Genomic DNA, 24,398 nt, shown 5'->3' with positions numbered 1-24,398 from the left:
AAGATGTTGTATCCAGAGGGGCAGATTGAGTCTTCTGTCATTTGAAATCTTGAGTTCTTGGGGCAAATTTCTGTCAGAGTTGCAATGTCTATCTGACTTAGTTGGAGCACTGTTGCCAGTTCCGGCATCTTGTTGGTAATAACATCAGCGTTTGCCGTCATAATGTTCACAAGTTTTTGGGTGTGTCTGGGCGAGTTTTTATTTTGCTCACTAATATTCTCGCTTTCGGTTGAAGTGGGTGAATTGCAGCTTAGGTACACAGAGCTGCTAATGAAGGACGAGGCAGAAGGGCATGGGGACGTAACTGTTAATTCACTGTTTATACATTTACACAAACTTGCGTTTACAACGTTATTATCACTCACACATGAACTATTTACAAGGGGGACGAGACGGTTGGAGATAGTGGTTATTTTTGCATACTCGAGCATCTCTCCATCGGAATTGCTCGAGTTTGACCGTTTTTTGTGATTTTGCCCTTTCTTATTACTAGGTCTGTTTCTCCGTTTGCCTGTCTTTTCTTCATTTCTTCCAACAAGGCTTTTCTAGCGTTGCCATCTTCTTTGGAGCTATCGCCATAGAATCGAATCGGGTCTTTACGCTGGTAGGACGCATCCAGGATATGGTTCTTGTCTGTGAAGCTGGCTACCATGAACAGGACTGGTGGGTGTCGCAGTGGTTGTCCGGCCGTGGGGGCCGAGGCTTGTAGTCTTTTCACGTTGAAGACTTTGGTCGCTAGTTTGTAGTTGTCCTTGAAGTATTTAGCAAGGAAGTCTTCGTCACTTGCTTGGATCGGAATCCCGTATCCGACGACGTTAAGTTTGCGTCTCTGCCTGTCTTGCTCACTTCTGACTGTACGGCGTATATGTTCGTCAAGTGCTTCTGGTGCAAGCCCTGTCACTTGAGCAGTAATTGCCGATTCAACAATTGCTTTTACCTCGAGAACATTGCATTTTGTGGCAAGTTCATCGTGAATCTCACTGAGACCCTTGTTGACTGTGGTCATTATGCTAGCAATGTCCTCTCGCACCTCTGATTTAAAAGATTCGATGGCTTTGGTTAGGGTGTCGGCGTCGCGCACAGGCTTGTTCAAGATGCACCGGGGACAGCTCCATTCACATTTCATAGTACGATTCATTTTCTCTAGTAGGACGTACTGTTCATCACTTAATCCTAGGCACTCAATACAAAACCAGTTAGGACATTTGTTGCAGTTGACGGCTTGCAAGTTCTCGTCCAGGCCTTTTGCACATCCCGGGCACTTATCTTGTCCTTTTACGGGGCTCTCACGTTGTCTCTTTTTTGGTGCCATTATTGCCTTGACAATCTTAGAGGTAGACAGAATGTGGGAAGTGCAATACTCAAATCACCTATTCCCAGCAGTTTAAGGATTAAAATCCCGCTGGCACCAATTTGGCCTCTTGTTTGTTTGCTATTGCTCCCTTCTGCACAAATTATCCACCAAAAAATTCGCGAGAACGGACAAGCCAACGTAATCAATGGTGGTTTTAGTATTTAGCGTTTGGCAACTGCGCTTTATTGCTGCCTGCAAATTCGCAAGAAGGAGAAGAACACTGAATTGAGCCTGGACTTATTTACAAACAAACAAACAGCTGTTTATTAGCAGACAAAGGACAAGTCCCTTGGGAATAGAAAACAAAAACTCTCTAACATCAAAAAATCAGTTAAATACAGTGAAACTCCAGGGAAAACCTCTTAAAATGAAACTTAATATCAAATATAAGCAGGTATGGTAAAATATGGATAGAAATAAATGTTCTTTCTCACAGATTTGGTCAACAATCCTTTATTCACTTTCACACCTCCCAGTTGCTGTTGTGTTTTTGTCTTTTTTTTTTTTTTATTTCTCCTTTATTGTTAACATGCTATTAGGCTTCTAGGCTATTATTCTATAACTAGGCTACCCACTGGTCTTTTTCACTTCAGTTAGCCTATGCTTAGGCCATCAGGGGGTTGCCCTGTTTCCACTACCTGGAGTACCTTGTATGCAGGGCTCCCATGACAACAATAAAGTTAATAGCCTAAAGCTGTCCAAAAAGTTAATAAACCATTTACCTTGTATAACTTTGTTGACTACTTAACTTAGTTTTGAACTTTGTTGAACAAAGTTGAACTTTATTTAACTTTTTCAAAAAAGTCTGCAATGTTCAGCCAATTACAGAGGACTTTTAGAAAATTTCATTGGGATTGAGCAAAGTTTTGAATCTGAAAACAGTTTTGTTATACTTCCATTAAGCAGAAGATCTGTTTTACAAGGTTTCACTTTCATAACACAAAGATATTTTAAAGGTCACCAAAGGCCACTGCCCTCTAGAGAGATAAGGAGTAAAGGTAATTGCTTCAAAATACCTTCCCAGGACATACTTCAGTCTGTAGATACATCCCTGAAAGTTTCATTTTCCTAACCCAACCCCTTTCCAAAATAGCAAAAAGTAGCTAAACTAGAATTTTACCTAAATTTGGATTCAGGATGCAATTCTGAATATAGAGGTAAGTTTGTTTCTTAGCTATCTGAATAATCCATTAATATAATTCCATTATTATTTTCAGGACCATTTTGAGATGTCTTGCATTTTTTCTGGCCTCAATGTCTCCTTAGTCACATATGCTGATGACATTTTTAACATCAACCAAACTTTGGACAAAATTTCTGAAACTTTCAAAAAACTACAAGTAGAATACTTAAAATCTGTACTTGAATATTCCCATTGGGAATACCATTTTTCTTACTTGTCATCTCCTAACAGAAGGCATCAAATGCTGCATATCAGCTTCATATGCTTCCATAGTCTCTGCTAAGCTTTGTTTCAATTGCCATTTTCTTTCAGTTGTGTACAGCACTGTTGCTCTCTCCCATATCCTCTGCATTGCATCCTTCTAGAAGATTCTGACTAGGCTAATGATGACAAATTGAAAATTTTCTCTTCTTTCTTCTGTTTTGCAAAATATCTACTGAGATATCCAATTTAGACATGCAATCCAAAGCTCATCAATAGTCTGTGCATAGCATATCCTACTAGCCATTGCTAAACTTACAAAAAATCACAATCAAAAGATTTCAAGACATGCTTGGAGTCAACTTCTTCAACTCTAGTTATGTTGTCATGCTTGTTTTACTTTTGTTTTACATTTTACTTTTGTTTTGTTTTTTCTCTTGGTAGTGTCATTTCTTTTTGTATGATGATGGGTTTTCAATAAATTATAATAATATTTAACTCAATTTCAAATGAACTATTCACAAATAAGTGTCTGTATATATAATAGTGTGTACTTGTTTAAATATTTTGCTTGGTAAAAGTTCAAATTTTGCATTAGTTTTAAGGTCACACCTATCAACAACCTAGGTCTATATATTTTGAGAAAAATCTGAAACTTTGCACATAGACTAATTTCATAGCCTACAATAAGTGTACACATTTTCAGAATATTTTGAGAAAATGAGATTTTAAAAATAGATTTTGTTGGTTAATTTGTGGTATACACCAATTTCATACCACACCTGCAAGATCAGCCTAATGAAAAATTTCTTAGATCCTTATGACTCTCAATTTCAATATACAGAAGAAAAAAGGGAGATGTCATCATTACTTGCAGGTTGCTTGAACATGCAAGTCTTAGTTCAGTTTTCTCTCTGCCCCTCTCCAGTGCCACCAGGATACACAGCCAAAAACTGCAAGTGCCCAGAAGCAACAACATGTGCATTAGAACTTTTACACTGTTTGCTCCATGCCACTGCGAAATAGTCTCTCAGATGTCACCCAAGAATGCTGAATCATTTAAGAATGGTATCAATCATGACTAGATGAATACAGAATAGAAGCTGACCTTGAATGCTGCCAAAGCTTGATAAAGTTCACACTTTACTCTACCATCATTCCAAATTCAACACATCATCAGCCTGTACAAGAAGCTAGGACTTCCCCCTAAGGCCTGCAAGTTATCAAAAGCTGGCTTTATTAACTTTCTCTGACACTAATTACTTTTTTCAATAAAATTACTTTTTTTCAATTAAAAATTAACAAAATACTTTTTTTTCTCTGATATCAATTGAAATTATATATTTTCCTTTTATTTGAAGTATGGTGTTACCTTTTTCATATTTACAATAAAAAAATTGAAAAGATACTGTTTTCAGAGTCTCTCCTATATACAGGGTAAAACCAACACTGTTGAAATTACCCCATGGTAAGTAGAAAACTGATATTCTGCTATGGCACATAAAACTATAAACAAGACTCTTTAGTTTGTATGGTTTTTCTGTATATAGAGGGATCCTTTATTGTGTCTTAATCTGAAATAATTATTATTTTATTTAAATAAAAATGGAGTAAGCCATAGGCTTGTCTAATTACAAATTAACAGTAAACAAAACAATAAGTAACAGTACACAAAAGACAATATACAAGAACTGAACCATCTGTATTGATTGGTACCCCAATTAACTAATAAATTCCTTAGGCTGAAAATATTACAAAAAAAGAGCAAATCTGCATACTTACCTAGATTTACCTAGGAGATGTTGGACTTACTTTAATGCAGTAACTCATGGAAACATCATAACTTGCAAACATTCTGGAGTTTGAAGAATATTACTAGTATCACCAAGAGCAATATCAAATAGTGTTTTATTGTGACAGCAACTCCAAAACAATTTTGGGGTCAAATTAAGCTGAAAAAACTCAATAAGGGGTATTACTTGCCCCAGTTCACCCTAAAAAAGTCCTCTGATCCTTACTGAACAACCATTTATGGGCTCAGTATGTTATGTTGGTTGCTAATCACTGCATTCTGCTTCCAAGCAGGCACACACAAGAGAAATTTACAAAAATAGTAGTAGCAAAAGTGCACCATACATTTATTCTTATCAGATAAGAGAACCCAAAAAGGAGAGAACACCAACAGATGTTATGTAATCATATAAGGGCTTTTAGAATGATTCTACTGTCTGTTTACAACAGGACCATGTGATTTGAATCCAGAACCCAGTTGAAAATATCAATGAGCACATCTTGGGTTTGTAACTTACATTAAGTATAACCATTCATGTAGTAGGCTTCAAAAAAGGAATAGACTTTGACCATACCTATGCAACATTTGATGCAATAATTAATGAGTCAATGTTTTTTGGCTCCCTGCTTCATCCACTTTTAATTGATATAAAAGGAGCCTTTGACAATATTTCACATGCTTCAGCTCTGATTAGTGAGGGGATTCCCCTTTCTGTGGTTAGTGTTCTTAGGTTCTGGTATTTGGAGCTTGGAATAAAATAGCTGCATCTACTTCTGATTCCTTTTCTAATCTAAATTCTGTTGGTTGTGGCTTTAGACAAGATAGAGTTTTATCCCCTTATGTTTCCAACATATGTTTGGTGGAGTGTCTTTGTTCCCTACAACCTTTATCTTTTGGGGGGGGGGGGGTGAATTGTGTTTTTATTGTATATGCTGATGATATCATATTATAGAGTCATTCTAAAGCTAAAAAAAACCTGTTTTTCATGCTGACCAATGGTCTGCATTGCACAGATCTCATGATTCAATACCTTCAGCCAGGATTGCAATATGTGGTTGGGGGCAAATCATCCATGCTTCTTATGTAGATTTCTCCCCAGATTTCTCCTGGTACCCATTTAGAGCTGGGTCAACTCTGCCTGAGCTTACAGGGCCGCATCATTAACCCCCATTCCAAACCAAATACCCAGCAACACCAGGGATGGAACCCCTGGCCTTAGGATTTCAAGTGTGGAGGGCTAACCACTTGTCTAGGAAGGCTCAAAAGGATTCTAGGCTTTATATTTATAGCTGTAGGATTCTAAAGCTAGTCTAATTCAAAATTCTAATACCCTTTCCATTAAGTTTAAATATAGAGGCCTCTATCAGTGTTCAGAAATATCAATATTTTCCCACAAATCGTAAAAGCTGAACTGATTTGCAACAGGACTGCTTTATTTCCATTCTCTGATATTCCAGTTCATCAAGCTGAAGGGTTACCTTCAGCTTGAGATTTGAAGTCAATGCTAATTTTAAAATGCTAATTTAAAAAATTAAAAAGGCACTTGGTTCATGTTAAAGCTTTGTGGTATCTATTGTTTGGTATTTTGAGACTTTTGATGTTTGATATTTTGATCTATTGCATAATATTGATAGGTTCTCTTTAAAATGCAGTTGCCCTGTTGTATGTTCTATAGCCTGCCTTTTTCATTTTTTTTATAATCTGTGACTTTTCTTCAATTTTGTAAATTTTTACTTGGTTTTCCAATTTGTTTTAGTAACACTGAATTATCTTTTTTGTTTAAAATTAAAGAGCCATTGGAATTAGCTAGGATAAAGATGGGTAATTTTTACCTTAAGTCTAAAAATATTCTCTTTATGCTCAACCTTTTCTTTTTTTCCAGAACTTAAATAATTTGTTTTTTCTTTTATTTGTATGTGTTTTATTCACTTATCTTATTAAGCTTATTGTAAATCAATGATTTGTTTCATTTGTTGATTTTATTTTGCAATTTCATTTATATAAATTATATACTGCTTGATTTTGTGGGTAATAAATAAATAAACCAGTCCTTTCACCCTAGACTCATGTAAAAACATAAAACCATCAGGATCATCATATAAAATCATCTTAAGCAAACTATTCAATATTAAAAATCAGTGATGATGATCTTATGTGATGAAAAGACAGTATGAAAGCCTGTGCTCCTTGTGTCTCTGGATGTAGACCCCTCTTGCCCCCCCCCCCCAATAAAAATGCTGGAGCTACTCCCCTGGGCATTGGCTACTTTATAAAGATAATTGGCTTCATAGGATTAAATAACATGACATGAAGTCTTTAGTTATGCTAGTGTGAAACCACCAATAAGAATCAGAACTTACTGAAACATATAAACCTTAGCTCATAGAAGTTGGAGGTCAGTATGGAATGGCTCTATAATGTGTTTACAACAGAACCAGGTGAGATGAATACAGAAAGAATTTGAAAGTCTCAATGAACTGGACTTGAATTTATGTAGAATATTGTTATAAATGGTAAAAGTAGGTGGGTGAACTCAGGCCTGTGGAGTTCGTTATAAGTTATAATCAATTCCAACTCCGGATATTTTCATTATGCTGACTTCAACTCTGCAGCCCTGTTTTAAAACTTTATTTAATTAGAATTTATAAGTTAAAACTGGCTAATTCCAACTCTAGAATATGCCAACTCAAACTTCATCTAGCAAAAACTTACTAAAAATCCAACTCCACAGCCCTGTTTTAAAGCTTCATTTAACTAGATTTTGTAAGTTATAACTCACTCCATTTTTGACTCCAGACATTTTCTATATACCAACCCTGAAGTCTATTCAGCAAAAATTTATTGAAACTTTGACTCCACAGTCGTGGGTGAACTATAAGATATCTATTCACTACTCAACTGTTAGCCAAATTTCTCTTTCAGAAAAAGGAGGTCTAGTTCAAGTATATCCAGTGATGATTCTGAAAAGAGTAAAAGAAGTTATAAGAAAAGTCGATCTAAATTGGATGAAGTTGAAAGATTAGCAGAAATGGAAAGACTAAGGTAAAAGAAAACATAATCTTATTATTGATTATTTATCATTTATTTTAATGATTAATTATTGATTATTTATAATGAACAACAAAAGCATGATGAACAGTAGGAAAATTGCAAGACAGTGAAGATAATTTGAATGAATATTTTGGCCCTATGTCCAAGGGCGATCCTCAGCAAGACAAAAATATATAAAAGAAAAAACATCAATTATCAATATAGTTTTTGATAAATCCGCCCTTATTAGCACCTTGGCATAAAACAAGTAGTCTGAGAATCAATTGAAATCAGACTTAAGATTAATAATAATATTTTCTTAAATAGGGACTTGGGGGAATATACACTAAATGCTCTGTCCACGAATTTAATAAAAAGTGATCTTACAAAACATTGTTAAAAAACCAATAAACATTAACACAGAACCAGTCACAAAAAGACCCTTGAGGTTAGCTGCCAAAAAGGCTGGATTAGCAATAAGAAAGTGGTTGTAAATGATTTTTCTTTCATCTCACTGAATTGCCTTGTTTTACCTCACTTTTTATCTTTACTGGTTGAACTTTGCTGAAGTAAGGATGCTGGGACTGCTTTGAAAAATTTTTTAATTTTTGGTTTTATTGGTTACATGTTGCTGTGAGTCTTTTTTATTTTATACATTTTTTGTCTTGTTGAGGACAGCCCTTGGACATAGGGCCGAAATATTCATTAAAATTATCTTCACTGTCTTGCAAAAAGATTTCCCTATTGTTCTTTGTGCTTTTGTTGTTTGTTATGGAAAGGCAGTGTGGTCTTTATTGCGATTATTTTTAATTTATTTTTTGTTTTATTTTTTGTTATTTATTATCAATAATTAGGTTTAATTTGATTAATTATTTATTATGTATTTTATTGGTTATTTTGATTTATTTCAAAGCCTTGCTTTTTTGGACACATTTGTGAAATGACAAAACTTACACTATTCAGCATTTTTTTTTTACATTTTTTTAAAGAAAAAATGAAATTTAAAAGATTCAACATAGAAAAGAGTGAATTCACTGGATAAAGGTAAAAATAAAAAGACAAAAATTGGTCAGCACCATTGGTGCTGACCAATGGTCTATATTGTGCAGGTACCAATCTCGCGCCTTCAGTTGATTTAGTGCCTTCAGATGGAAGTGTAGTGCATGATTAGGGGCAAATTATATGATGCTGCCCATATTTTTCCGCCACATTTCTCCAGGTTCCCATTTAGAGCTGGGTCAACTCTGGCTGAGCTTACAGAGTCACACCATTAACCCCCCATCACAAGCCAAATAACCAGCGGTACCAGGACTCGAACCCCTGTCCTCAGGATTTCTAGTCAAAATGAAAGTCAATTAATAAAACAAACAATATGTAAGTTAGCAAAATAATTGAAAATCAACATAATATATGACAAACTTTCGCCAGGTTAGCAGAAGGAAAAACGCCATTTTTTAAGCATAATTGTGTTGAAAGACTTTTGACCTGTTCTTGTTGATGTTTTGTGTAAGATCTTTACATAAAAATACCATTGTATTTTGTTCAAATCTCATATCAGAAGACCATGCTCATCCTTTTACACCTGCACAATGTTATAGTGTATACCTGCACAATAGTTTGATTGGCTTTAGGTAATGTTTTTCTTACCATAATGGGTTTTGTTTAGAGCTTTAAACAGCAACCACATAATGTGTCAGCCCTACATAATATATAACAAAAATTCTCCAAAAGCGAATAGGCCTACTTGGTAATCTAGCAGAAAAATGAGATTTTTCCAGTATCTTCTGGTATCCGGTAGTTCTGCCAAGGCTGGCAGGTTTTCGTGAAGCTAAACTACCACAATAATAGTAAGCTACCACTTCTTTAAAGTTTCTAACACCAGAGCATCAGTTGTGCTTTACTAAAACGAAATAATTTTTTTACAGTTTATCTTTTATCATTATAACATTAAAAAAATGAAAAAATGCTGAAATTTTTGCTTTATACCTACGTCACTATTTAAAATCTATTTTTATTTGTTTACGGGCATTAAGTTGAAAGAAAAGAGTGACGCATGAAAACATTCAAATTGGCCTGTATATATTCACATTAGGGTGGCAATTAAAGTGAGAGTGAAGCGCTTTTCTGAATAATAGCATAAAGGAAGTATCTTAGTATTTTTAGGATTACTTGTATCATTCCTAAAATCACTCCACTTAACTTTACCTCCCCCCCCCCCCCCTAATTTGCAAATATGTAGCCTAAATTATATATTTCCCATGTATTTTGATATATGTCTCTCTTTTGTTTCAACTTAATACTCATAAATTGAAGCAACCACAGCTGTAAGTGACATCGGTTTTTTTTTGTGGCTGTTGTGTTGTATTATATTGTTTTTATTAGTTTATGTGGCTATTCAGTTAGTTTGTGTGCCCAACTATTCAGAATTGATTGGGTAGTCTTGTATAGTGTTGATAAGAGATCCAAATAATAACAGAAACCAAAGGCCAACACCTATTTTCCTGGAAATTCTGGATCCTGATCCTGGAAAATCTTAGAAATCCATAAAAACCATAATTTTGTGGTAACGAACTGTAAGTAAGGATAAGTTATTACGTATATGAGGGGCATTGTCTCCTTCTCAACGCCTCGCTATTTACGATAAAGTTTAAATTTTGTCAAAATTCATTAAAAACGACTCCTGAAACGCGAGAAGGCATCATAACATCTAACCGTCAGGAGCACTAACGTCAGGACATCGACAAAATTTGTCATAACATCCTGGAAATCCTGGAAAATCTTAGAAATCCATAAAAACCATTCATTTCTCTAGTTTTATGAAAGAGATAGAGACATTTAGAATTAATGGAACTTACACAATTAGAAAGCATTTTTTGTATTGAATCAAGCTGAATCTTCTTTTTAAAATTCAGGGAATGGAAGTCCCTAAAAATATTCTAGTATTTCTGCTTTAAAAACATTAATAATCATTTCAAAAGAAGTCTTTTTGAATAGTTTGACAGCTTTGAAATTCTCCTGTCCTGCTAACTGTCCTGATTTAAATCTTTGCAGAAACAGGATGCACATTATTTATGCTGTATGTATATTAATTAGACAACCTTTTGCTAAAAAGCTAGTAAGAGATTATAAGTTTCCTTTGTTTTAAACTAGCATCTCGTTAGCTTTTCAAACTGTTAGTCACATCTAAGATCCCCTATTAATTTGTACCAAAATTGCTTCGAAATCTACCTGTGGTGCTGATAAAATTTGATAATTGGCCCTTTGTCTTTGAGACTTTCAGCCGACGCTGACACTCACAAAATAACATTTTTTTTTGTATCGAACGTCCTTAATGCGGTAAGTTTGCTGCATAAATTCTGCCTTGCTTAAGAGGACTTATTTTAATTCTACTAAGTTTTGCTATTGATGATGTACATTTGTCAGTTCAGCATTTTTTTTTACTTGTTTCACTTAAGATTGAAGATATTTAGGTATTATGTTGTAATCAAATTTTAAAATTGAAGCCTTTGTAATTTTTTTGAAGTACCAAGGACAGAGAAAATTAAATCTCTATAACTGTCTATAGTCATATATGACTATAGATAATTATATAGTACTATATAGTCATATATGACTAAGGATAGTCATATAGTACTATATAGTCATATATGACTAAGGATAGTCATATAGTACTATATAGTCATATATGACTATAGATAGTCATATATGACTATATGACTATCATAGATAGTCAAATCTAGGGCAGAATTACCTTAGTTCTGCCCTAAGATGGATGGATGGATGATAGACTATCTATCAACAGTTGAAAATGACATTTTTTTTACATTCCCGAAAAAGACTTATGCCAGCTGTGCCTCTCGCTCAGACTATCTGTCTTGGCTTTTTCTCCAATTAGCCATGTCAATTTAGCCAATTTAGTTATACTTACTCCCGCAGTCTACCCGTGTCATTTAACCTAACACTTGGAAAACTATAGGTTTTCCCGTTCGTCTGCGAGTCCAGGGGACTTGTTGGTCAAGTGTCAATCCTATGACACGGTATTCGACCTGAGACTACAAGCAGCCAAGCCTATTACGCTTAGGTATCAATAAGTGAAATGAAATTATTTTTATACAATCCTATAAAAGGTTTTTGCCAGATTTGCCTCTCACTCAGACTATCTTTCTGGCTTTATCTCCAATTAGCTATGGCTTGATGGCAGCGTGATTTTAATTAAAAAATAAACGGACTCGGTCTCGGCCTTGACCTCGAAATTAAAGCCAAGAAAATTTAAGTAATTAAAGATTAGATAATGAATTACATCTTAAAATAATTAATGAAAAAAATTGATCTTACTTTTTGAGTTGGTTAAGTGCAGTATTACACAACCGTATATCCATGGCGTTTTGCAAAAAAGGCATAAGTCCACTTTTCCTAATTATACACAAGGAAAAAATCTTTTTTACAAATCAGAATTTAAGAATCTTTCAAGACTGATCCCTAGTTAACTTTTCGATTGGAATTCACTGGGAATGTCCAAATTGCTGAACTGCTCAGTACTTAGAAGATGAGGGACTTACGTCCTTTTTAACACACTTTGGAACTATTGGTAACTCGGTCAGGATATTTTCGGAAGAAAGTGGACTTAGGCTTTTTTTGCAAAAAAAAAGCCATGGATATATGTGACAAAATTACAAAGAATGTTTATTTAATTTTTAATGAAAAAGGCATCAAAATGCAGTTATAAGAGCAGCGGATGCCAAATTTAAAAAGAAGAAACGTGGGTGATGAAATCAGCAAAAAATAATCTAAAAATATATATCACCAAATAGCTCAATAAGATCTTTTCTTTGAAGGTGTAGTTGTCTTCGAAATCAACTCATCATTTGTATTTGATTTTTATGGACGAAAAGGGGTGTCAAACTTATCTAATTAATTTTGCTTATACATTTTCATAGTCCAAAACGGCAACGCTGACTACAAAGTGGTGCTGTAAAATTTCATAATCTTGGAACAACCAGCAAAAAAGTAATTTGAAGTCGCAGTTTTCAAATAGTAAAGTTATACTTGTTGCTGAAGACAGTTTTCATAAGTAAACAAAAGTGATAACGCCTCCTTAAGGAGGGGAGGGAGCAGAGGTAAAGAGACTATAGAAGCCATATATGTTCGTGTAAATTGATGGTAGAATATCTTTTTGATATTGGTATATTTACTGTTTGTGTAAGCATAAGGAATTGGAGGGGAATATAATTTTAAATCATTAGCATCACATTGAAAATCTAACAAGAGTTAGATTTTGAGAGTTGAAGAAAGTACCAGTGTTGCTGACTATGCAACTGCTGGTAGAGTTGCTGTCTTTGTGCAGTGCTCTGTTTTGGGTGATTACAGAAACAGCAAATAAGCACCAAATTACATAAATGGGGTAGTGCTTAAACATTTAGACTTACTCAAATGATTTCCTCATAGACTGAAAGACTAGGAATAGAACCTAATTTTAGAATAAAGGCTTTTTCCCACCAATCCAATGTGCTCTTTACGAAGGTGGTGGACAAGGGGATCATATCTTACGGAGTTGTTAGTTTAAAAAATAAAAATTCTCAAAAGAGAAGCCGATACTTTAGTAATCCCTGAAATAAACCTTGAACCACTTTCCCAGTCATCTAATCAAACACGTGAACAACCATTTAGGTCTCAAAGGGTGTCTGCAAGAAATGCATTAATTAAAATCCGAAATCAAATGACATGGTTCTCCAACTTATTTAATTGCTGGTTCGTTTTGTTTTTCGAGTGAATGAATTGTTTCCTTGTCTTTGTCAGTTGTTCTCTAGTATCTGTCGATGGCAGTTCATATTTTTTTGGATTTTGTGCAAATCGCGGATATTGGCGAATAACTCGCTTTTATGGTTGTTAGGTATTTGGTTTTAATTCTTTTGATTTTTGGCTTTTGTTGAATTTTATTAATCTTTTAAGTTATTGGTTTTTTTTTCTTTGGTTTTTTGGTTCTTTTCACATTGACTTTCCGCGTTTTTTTTTTTTTTTTTTTTTTTGTTTTTTTCTTCGGCACTTTCCTTGGTTACATTATTTCGTTTCACGCTGAAGAAGAGAGGCGTTTGTCCTCTCGAAATATTCGCTTTGTTTTTTCAGTATTTTCATTTGGCCTATAAAAACCCCATTTTTGCTCGTTTTCTTTCTTTATGTGATGTCAGGCCAATGTGGTTTAAGAAATTATCTTTAAAAATTGGATTCTTTGCTTTGACCTTTTTATTATTCTACTTGGTCAACGCCAATTACTTCGTAATTAGAATTACTTGAGTGCTTGGGGGTGGATATCAAATTCTGTCAATTTAGAAAAATTCAGGTTCCGATATATTCAATTCAATTTTCTTATATATTCAATGCAATTTCTGAGTATATAGAATATCAATTTCCGTGCTTCATTGTCCAAGTCCCCTTACACCCCCCCCCCCCTCCCCCCAAAAATAAGCTGATTGTCTAACATTACCTAGTAAAAATCATGAAGTTATTATAAGATACCGGATAAATATATATTTCTATTAATTTTGTTCTACATTTGTCCCAATATAAACAAAGAAAATACAGCCAACGCCATCTAATACTACCCCATAAATTTTAATTTGTCCAAACTGCCTGGAATATCAGAAAGCTCTTGAATATGTGCTGAAATGCAAGTACCATTAGAACCACTTTTGTCAGTAAATTGCTTCTCTAGATATAAAAGGGATTCCTCATTTTCTTGCCTATGTGAATCAGATTTTCTTCTGTGTCTTCAGGAAAATTGGAATGACTTTAATACTTTCTGTGATTAATAAAAATTAAGTTCACCAACGATTCATCAGCTCCATCAAAGAGTATTGGTAACTTATAAGAGTGAAACTGGCGGTAGTGTTGACAAAAAAAACTGCCACCGCCGTCTAACATTTGGTAACACTTGGCAATTTTTTTTTCAGTGTATTAACAGGAATGATCAATTTAATTAGTTTAATTAATAAAATGAGGGAGTAATAAGCGTCTGATATCAGTTCCTGAGAGAAAAACGATGACCGAGCTTGAAAAAATGCCGATTTTCGCTAAACGCTAGATGGTATTGATAGTTTTTTTTTTTTTTTTGTTGACACTATTTCCAGTTCCCATTCTTAAAAGTAACCAATTGTCTTTCAGCTCTGTAGGAGCGGACTTCACTTTTAGAACACTTGTACTTCGATCCTCTTAAATAGTACGCCAATCACTTAGTTTTTAGTAGCGTTTTGTATCCCCCTGGCACCTTGCGCCTCCTCCTCCTGTTTCACCTCTTCCATGTATTGATGTGTCTCCTCCTCCTGTTTCACCAAATACCTTTTTCTCCCTCCCCCCAAAAAATTCATTTGTTGTAATTATTCAGATTTTTTCCGTATAAATGGCCTATTTCTCGTAGTTTGTCTGAATTATAAATTTCACATTTAACAAATTGAAGCTTATATACCTAAACATTACTCCCACATATAAAATTATTTATTTGTCCATCATTACATAAATATTATATTTCCGCGAATTAAAATACGCTAATATAAACACAAATTTATTAGAATATTAGTAACAGCATTTCTATGAATTTTCAGTATTTTTTCTTCCAACTACAAAAGTGGTCAAAACTCCATAAACAAACAACACTAAGCTAAACAGTAAACCTTCTTTAGATTGAAAAAAAAACTATGGCAATATTGGTACAAAAATACTCTTCTAAACTAGCTACAATAACAAGAAAATTCGCACTTTATTCTTATTAGAGAACCTCTCTGTTAATCAGAGGTTTTCTGAAGCCTCTGTTTCAGAGAACCTCTTTTGATTTTTTATTTACTTTCAGTTTAATTGTACCCAGACCGAAGCTTTGTCTACGTATATACCCCAACATATCTTACCCCCCCCCCTCTTCTGTCTCCCTCTCTTGATTTCCAACTAAGAAAAAAAATACCATGCACCTTAATCATATTACTTTTTGCATCTTCTGTGCGGCCAACCTTCCCTATTGATGTTACTGCCGAGGAAGTTTAGCCTTATCACTTCATATCCCCAAATACTTCCACGAAATATCTTTTCTCTCTCTTCATCTTTTCCCTCTTCTGTCCCCCTTTCTTGTTTTTCAGCCAACATGTGTCTGACTCGTATTACTTTTTATATCTTCAGTGCATCCACATTCCCTTCTAAAAGGTAAGAGAAGCTAAAGTAAGTATTATCCCATTAACCCAGATACCTCCCCTAAATATTTATCCCTCTCTTTCCCTCCCTGCCTCTTCTGTCCCCCTTTCTTGATTTTCAACCACCATGTGTCTGACTCGTATTACTTTTTCCATATTCAGTGCATCCACATTTCCTACTATAAGATAAGTGAAGTTTGGTCAATGAAGGCTGCCAAGGTAAGTGAAGCTTCTGATTGTCAGCTTTATATCAATTATTGATTGAATATCATATAAGTTGGATATATTGTTTTCAGGCGTCAAAGGGAAATTGAGCAGAAAATAGTTGATGAAGCTGCACAGAAGCGTATCAGCGAGCTGGTTGAACAGAAGGTGGCTGAAGAACTGGAGAAACGAAAAGAAGAAATAGAAGCTGAAGTTCTACGGCGAGTTGAAGAAGTCAAACGACAAATGGAAGAACAAATGATGAAAGAACTTGAAAAGAAGAAGCAAGAACAGCTGGAAGAATTGAGGAAAAATGAGGTATCCACCTATTCTATTCTCTTTATTTCGACTCTTCTATTTTAACTATCTTCTTTTTTTGTACTTTAGTATGCATTTAATAAACGCACAAAAAAATGTACCAGAGAATTCGCTATTATTAGAGAATTCAACATTTACTAATATATTACTTCTCTGAAGACGAAAATCTCATCGGGGAGTCGAAGCTTGGGATTATAAGCGCTACTTACCTTTGCAGGAGGACTTGCCTTGGTATATATTTTGGTGCTCACCTTGCAGGAGTTAGGTACCTTGGTGGAGGGAACGGCGGAATTCCAGCGGCGTAATTTCATCGAAATACTGGCAGGGGGGGGGAAGTTTTAGCCAATTTTTCCAAATCAAGTGAAAGTGACAGTGAAAAGTTAAAAATGAGCCATATAGTACCGTAAAGACAAAGATATACTAAAGAAAACCACCCCGTTTTTCTGGATGCTTGAATTATTCAGGATTATTTTGGTTTTGACAATATTTTTGAAGAAACTAAATTTCAGTTGGGGGGGGGACTGGGTTCTGGAGGGGGCAGTTGCCCCCTGCCCCATGTCAAATCACGCCCCTTCTAACATCATTTCTCTTGTAAATCATTGGACAGCAAAGTTGGAGCATAATTCTTTCTTTTCAGGTCCAAGAATCAAAGCGTGGGTGCAAAAAAAATAAGTTAAAAAAAATATCTTATTCTTTAATATTAAAGTAGGGATTTTCCTATATTTGTAAATTTTGTAAATTCTTTTAATTTTGTGGAGAATGAAGATAGATTTTCCTGTAATTACATTCCTTCCCCTTTCGCCAATTGCGCTGTTCCGAGTAATGAAAATAATTTTAAAGCAAAGGTATTAGCTTGCTTCACAAAATTACTGGTTGAAATTAAACAGTCGGTTATAATAAAATAAAATTGAGATTGTTATGAACTATTCTTATTCTGCTGCATAATGCTGTACTGACAGTTTTTTATTCTATATTAATTTGATTAACCTAATTTTAATCTAAGGTTACACAGGAGACTCAGTTTACACTAAGAGCTGTTACAGTGTGGCTATCTGGGAACAGGGGTGCAATTTTTTACGGGCCAGGGGGGAAACTGCCCCCTCCAGACCCGAGCTTGCCCCCCACCCCGACCTCAGTTTGCCCCCCCCCCAGCTGAGATTTAGTTTCTGCAAAAAATTTTGTAAAAACTAAGATAAGCCTGCACAATTAGTATCCAGTATCCAGAGAAACAGGTCAGTTTTCTTTAGTATATATTTGCCTTTAGGGTAATATATGGATCCTTTTTCAGTTTTCACTGTTCATTTCACTTGATTTAGGAAAACTGGCTCCAACTCCCCCTCACCCCAGGATTTTGACAAAATTACGTCCCTGCCTGGAAAGTATCCTCGCATAATAAACCCAAAGATGACGTTAGACATTTTCACTTTAGTTAAATAAACTGGTTTTTTTTATTTATTAAATATAATAAATAATAATCAGATAAACTAAAAAAGTCACTCATAATGTTTTTAAACTAACAAGCTGAATGAAGTAAATTATGCTGCATGACACTACACTGTCAGTGGCACTAGTGGCTCTCAATTCTGTTTAGTTTAATTATAATGTAATTTAATTGACCCGATGAAAAATTTTCATTTTATAATAATTCCACCTAAGGTTCCTCTGTTGTTAGTTGTCAACATTTTGCACATAGCCTTGGCACATAGCCAGGACAGCTAAAGATAATGCTGTTTGGCTTGTGATTGGCTACTTTTCTACCCTTGTGTTTATATTATTGCGTGTGTGCTGGATGTAATAAATTGTTGTGTCTCAAAGAGGGCTGCCACATTAGGCCTATTTAAGTTTGTATTATTTGCAGCACGCTCTTTATTTTACAAAATAATGACTTATGGATACGTCCAAAGAGTATGGCTAGCTTATAAAAGTGGAAGCTGGCGCTAGTGTCGGAAACAAAATCGATGCCATCTAGCGTTTGGTGACACTTGGCATTTTTCAAGTTTTGTAATCGTTTTTCTGTCAGGAACTGAGATCAGACATTTATTACTACCCTAATTTTACCAATTACACTAATTAAATTAATTATTCTTATTATTACACGAAAAATGCCAAGTGCTGCCAAACGTTAGATGGCGTTGAGGCTTTTTGTCAACACTGGCGCCAGTTCCCACTCTTGTAAGGTATCCATACTCTTTGGGAACGTCTAAAGCAAATAGGACTTCAGGCTTTATGCTAAAGTTAGTGAATTTTGAAGTTAACTTTTATAATTTTTTTTTTTTTTTGGTGTTTTTATTTAGTGCTCCTTTTAGCCTCATTGTCAATTTAGCCCCATGTGTGTGGAAAAAAAAAATCAGAAGACGATGCTTTTTCGTCTTAAAATACTTTGCCTCTGGTAAGATAGGTTCACAAATTGAAGTAGTTCATCTACTTCAGTTAAGTGTAGTGAAGTAGTGAAGTGTTGAATGTAAAAATAAAGCAAATGTAGAAACGTACAAATACAAATGTAGAAATCACATTGAAATGTAATTTAAATAATAACTCCCATGCAGAGGCGGTTTTTAGCGGGGGGACAGAGGGGACACTTGCCCTGGGCCCAGAAATTTTCGGCTCGCAAAATTTCAAATAAATAATCTAACGGTTAAAATAATCTTGTAAGTTTTGAATTCTATTTTATTCAAATAAAGTAGAGGACTTCGTTTGTAGTAAGTACAAGCTAAACTAATAAAAGTCAGATTTAAATAAATGGAAACTTTTGTCAGGGCTGGGGGGGGGGGATTCTAATCAAGATTTTGTCCCAGTCGCAAGATAGGCTAGAACCGCCACTGCTCCCATGAAATGCTGGATACTTAGATTGAACATGATACAAGCTGTATCTGAAAAAAGTGCATTTACTTGTAAAGAATTAAAACATCTAAAAGATGGATATTGGATTTGCCGGATTAGGACATTTAAAGCGTGGTCACTTCTCAAATTTGATTTTTTGATTGATTTTCATTATAAATTCCACCCGTAGGTCTCACAGCCTAGCTTCGCTTTTTACTGGATATCTGTGACCAAGGCTGTATCCAGGAGGGAGGGTTGACCCCCCCGCGTCCCCTGAAGGGTTTATCCGGCTCGTAAAAACTTAACAAAATGCATATAAACAAATTTTTCATGCGTTTCTTAAAGTTCCGCCCCCCCCCCCCTGAAAAAGTCCTGGATACGGCCCTGTCTGTGACTGAGACTCATTTGCCATTAAACTCCCAAGGACAGTGTAAGCAGAATCTGGTCGGTTCTATCTTTATATCAAAAATATCGGTTATTTCAAAAACCGGATATATCTTTACAAATTAGGAGAATCGACGATTCATATTTTAATTTAAAAATGCCTTAATTTTTAATGATGCAGTTTTTGAGTGCCAACTTTATAAAAAAAAAAATCGTGAGTGAAAAATCAAGTGGCAACACTGACAAAAAAGTTGCTCTGTCTTAAAAATTTCACCATTTTCAAACAACAAAAAGGAAATTTTGAGGAATTCGCAGTTTTCAGCTATGAATAGAGCTGCCTAAAATAGAGCTGCAGGGCAAAAAGTGTATTTTTTTAATGCCCGTGGTCGTTTAAGATATGATTTGCCGTAAATATCCCCCATATGTTGTGTCTAATCCTGCTTAAAATTGCCGTAAATTACCAGAACTTCACCTGACTTAAAAATCTTCTTCAAAGTAGCTATACTGCTGTGCTTAGTGGAAGAAATATAGCCTTTAATGAAGGTGCTGCAATCAAGTAATAAACTGCGTGAAAATAGGATTGATCAAGGGGTATCAATTCACGAAAGTATAGGGGGCTGCAGTTTTTTGAAGATGCAAAAAGATGTTTTTCAAAATCTATGGCGGTTTTTTTTTTCAGGGAAAATACCAAAAAAGACATTTTTCAATATCTATGGGGCGTGCATTTTTTTAGTGACAATACCAAAATAGACATTTTTCAAAATCTAAGGAGGGGAGGCAAAAAGAATCTAGGTCCCTTCATTAACCCCGACTCAGTCCCACTTTCTAGGGCTATAATCAAAGATAAGCTAAGATGACTAGGCCACGTATGTGGGATGAAGAATGTTAAGTTGCCAATAAATTGTGCTTTCTGGTCAAACATGAATGATGCCGTCACAGAATGGAGACCGTATGAAAAAAGATAAGAACCTCACGGGAGGTTCACGGGGAGGAGTTCAAGAGTGATGATATATTTGAATGGAGGGGGAGTTCGGGCGGCCGAGCTGGCCTCATGCAGTTTGCTGCTGCAACGAGATATTAGTAATAGTATATGTTATATCTAAGTAAGACACATTTTGTTGCAATAGTAATTTTTAGTGGACTTGACTTTTCTGTCAAGAAATAAGTTTGATGGACTCCGTGACTGCCCATCCTCCTCCAAAGAAAATATTTTCGGGAAGTAGCGTTTGGCAATGGGCCAGCAACCGCATTCAATTGAGCTACGTCTTATTTGATCATGGTTTCGTGAGCTTTTTTTGTTTAGAAATAAGTATTCGAATAGCAAGGGACTTTTCCTTTGGGAATGGACTACAGGCCTACTAGGAAGTGGGAGAGGTCAAATTTGCAATCTTATGCTAAAGCTTAACCCCCATGAAGATTTTCATGGGGGTGGAATTAATTGTGTACTGGGTGTAGCCCTCCCGCCTGGCTTCCGGTTACTTTTATTAGATTATTGTCGGTTGCCCTGTTTTATTTTAGAATAGTTGACACCGAATAAAACCAGTAATTGGCATAAGTCTTTTATGCTAATTACGAAAAAGAAACCTATGTAGTAGCTTTAGAGTGTGTTTTGTTTTGTTTTTTTTTGGGGGGGGGCAAGTTTAATAAATGCGAGAAAACAGGCAACGGTTGGAAAATTGTAGATAGAAATTAAAATTATAAATATCGAGATATGGGGGGTAGGGATTGGCTCGGATACGCATACCCTCACTTTGGGTATACACGTGTTTGTTGGTATATTTATCGCCATAATTAGTTTTGAGCTTTGTTATGAATAAAGGGTATACCAAAAACAGAAGGTCGCTTTGTATAAATGCATCACTTCTATCTTCTAGTTTATCAGTCGTCAAAGCTTACTATTATGTGAATTCATTTATTTTCGAATCATTGGAGAACTTCATCATTCCACTATAGTACAGGCAAATGGAGGTTTGACCCGAAACAAATTGCAACAGAAATGATTCTTACATCATCTTGTAGAGAAAACAAAACTGAACAACATATCCATTTTCGCATATTCTGAGTCGACGCAAAATAACCGTTTTTTGGCTTTTAATGCGATTTTTTTTTAAGTTTTCCAAAAAAAAAATATAATTTTAGTATCCGACCGTTTTTCTTGAAATAAAGTATGAGTCTGATGCAGAATGACAAGCTGAGACAGAACATGAAGCCAGATTGGGTGTCTGGTGCAAAACAAAAAAGTTTCACTATCATCAATATGCGTTGCGGTAATTTTTGTAAAGACAATCAATCGGCACTTGTTATTCAACAAATGATCGGTTGTTCGTAAAAATACCTGAACTAGGCACTAGTATAAGACACTTCGAAGGCTAAGTAATGCAATAAAAATGAAAATCGTCACATTCATCACTCAGTTTTTTAAAGATTTCAAAGTTTATTCCCAAGATTTGACTGAGAAATCAATTAGACGAAGACCTCAAGTAATGCCAGAAAGTCGAGTAGAACATCAGTCCACTGTCGAACATCAAAGCTTTGGTTCCAGTATTTGGACATGGTTGCGATTCTACGAAACTTTGTAAAAGGAGAACGAACTGGGTCATGGGAGCTCCATTTGAAGTCTACCTCAGACATGTTAACTTACCTGGCGGCTGCAGGACACAACCACTATACGAAATCATGCCATCTTTACCTCTAGCGAATGGACAAGCTCCAAGATACCCATCCTACGGTCTACCAGGCTTTCCAGAGTGACATGCATGTAGTAAGACGTTCTGATAGATTCTGGGCTGGACTCTCCACAGATCTTGTCATTGAACAGGAGCTTATGCGCTCTCTTAAAACCTCTGGTGGCCTTACCAACGGCAGCGGCATGACAGAGGCTCAGAGGTCCTTATGGGTTTTGTTGCGACCAGTCTGCTCTACAGTAAACCTTCTGATGGAACGTATTTCACAAATTCTGTACGTTACAAGCGATCAGCACAAGGAGATGTCAGAGCCGATGCAACTGAGATACTGCAAAGATACGCAGACGATTATCGAGTTTCTGGTAAGGGGTTCACCATTTGAGGGAGATGTTCAGTTAAGAAGCATAGCAAATGGTCTAACTGCCTATCCGTCTGCCAACGTTGATTCTGCCAAAGATGTTGGCCTATAAGTCATTGACGCCTTGTCTGGACAGCTGGTCTCTGAATTTGTTTTTCGACTAAAACAACCGGAAATCCAGATGACCACCAGGAAAAGTCTACGCGTAGACTGCAAACGACTAGACCCGACTCTTCTTTTTCAGAGGTTTATCATGATTGCGAAAAGGATCAATCTTAAGGAAACTGAGTACTTTCAACACGAACTGTGTTCCTACCCAGTGGCACTTTTTGACAGCTCCTGCATGCTCCGGACTGCGAACAAACCAGAACTTGCGAAGGCCACAGCCCAGGTGTGCAACCTTGAGAAGCATTTATTTCCCCTCCCCGAAGGCACTCGATATATCCTAGACGGAGGAGCTCTGCTGCACAGGATACCATGGCCAAAAAATCAAAGATACCTGGAGATTCTAAACCATAATGCAACTTACGTGACAGGAAAGTACCCTTCTGCCACTATCATTTTCGATGGCTACGATGGTGGGGCTTCCATAAAAGATATGGCTCACTCGCAGAGGAGTCGTTCATTTGGCCGTGAGATCTTCTTAACAACAGATATGCAGCTCAAGGTGAAGAAAGAAGATTTCTTATCTTGCAAGAAAAACAAAGCCAGGTTTATATTCGCTTTTGCTGATCATCTCCGTGCCAAGGGTGTCTCTGTCTCCCAGGTATCAGGTGACGCAGATGTCCCGATTGTGGACGCTGCTGTTGCCTCTTCACGGTATCACGACACTGCCGTAGTTGGGGACGATACCGATCTATTGGTTCTCTTATGCTACCACTGTGACTTGTCAAGCAAGAAACTATTCTTCGCACCTGAGCCAAAGTTGAATAAAGCTCCCCGAATATGGGACATACACACCCTGAAAGAGAAGCTGGGACAAGATACTTCTCATCTGATCCTTTTTGCTCACGCCCTCTTAGGCTGTGACTCTACTTCGCGAATCCACGGTGTGGGAAAAGGTCTTGCACTGAAGAGGCTGATAGAAGACAATGATTTCCGAACATCAGCTGAAGTGTTCATGCAGAAGTCTGCTTCGAAGGAAGGAATCAAGACCCCTGATGAAGACGCCCTGCTGATCATATACGGTTCGTCGAAAGGAGGGAACTTGAACAAACTCCACAGAGAAGTTTTTGAAAAGAAAGTGACAACGGCAAACTCTTTTGTTCACCCAGAACATCTGCCACCAACTTCTGATGCAGCCAAATTTCATAGCTATAGAGTTTTTATCAAGCTCAGGTATGGACCGGGGAGCCTGATCCGGAACTGAAAGCCGAGGACTGGGGATGGAAGAATAAAGATGACTTCTTGTACCCATTAACAACTGACCTCCCACCAGCCCCGCGTATGCTCCTTAAGATCGTGAAGTGCTCCTGTCTTGTACAGTGTAGTTCAGCGAGGTTTAGGTGCTTTAAAAACGGCTTAGTTTGTACTTGAGCATGCAGAACCTGCAAGGGAACAATGTGTTCCAACTCCCCAAAAATCAACAGCAACAATGATGAAGAGAACCTAGAACCCTAGTTGTTAATCCATTCCAAATGAAGAAGTTGTAAAACTAGTCGGAATCTGATTCTCTATTTTGTATTTTTTGTAGGATTGATTCTATTTAATAGACTGTGAAGATTAGACACTATGGGTTGACCCTAAATAGTATATGAAGAGTGTTTTAATTGTGATTTACGATACTGACCATTGAAAACCAATTCGGTTTGTAATTCACTTTCCCTAATTATTTTCTAAAAAAATGTAGATCATTCATTAATGATTACGATTTTTTTTTTCTGGTTCAGTGAACAAACT

At 36.0% G+C, this 24,398-nt stretch overlaps 1 protein-coding gene across 1 annotated transcript in view; it reads left to right on the top strand.

Annotated features, from left to right (window-relative positions):
• LOC148942416 (uncharacterized) overlaps window positions 1-24,398 on the top strand; it is a 37,934-nt gene that overhangs the window by 3,616 nt on the left and 9,920 nt on the right. The window contains exons 2-3 of the mRNA XM_089103682.1: window positions 7,453-7,572; window positions 16,028-16,253. Of these exons, the coding sequence (XP_088959808.1) occupies window positions 7,453-7,572; window positions 16,028-16,253 (346 nt within the window). The remainder of the gene's footprint in view (window positions 1-7,452; window positions 7,573-16,027; window positions 16,254-24,398) is intronic.

This window comes from Artemia sp. Qi Xiang Cuo, chromosome 17 (genome assembly GCF_049724085.1).
Source record: "Artemia sp. Qi Xiang Cuo chromosome 17, ASM4972408v1, whole genome shotgun sequence".
In the NCBI taxonomy this organism is placed as follows: domain Eukaryota; kingdom Metazoa; phylum Arthropoda; class Branchiopoda; order Anostraca; family Artemiidae; genus Artemia; species Artemia sp. Qi Xiang Cuo.
The sequence above is the reverse complement of the archived record's forward strand: the minus strand, read 5'-3'. Positions and strand labels throughout refer to the sequence as shown.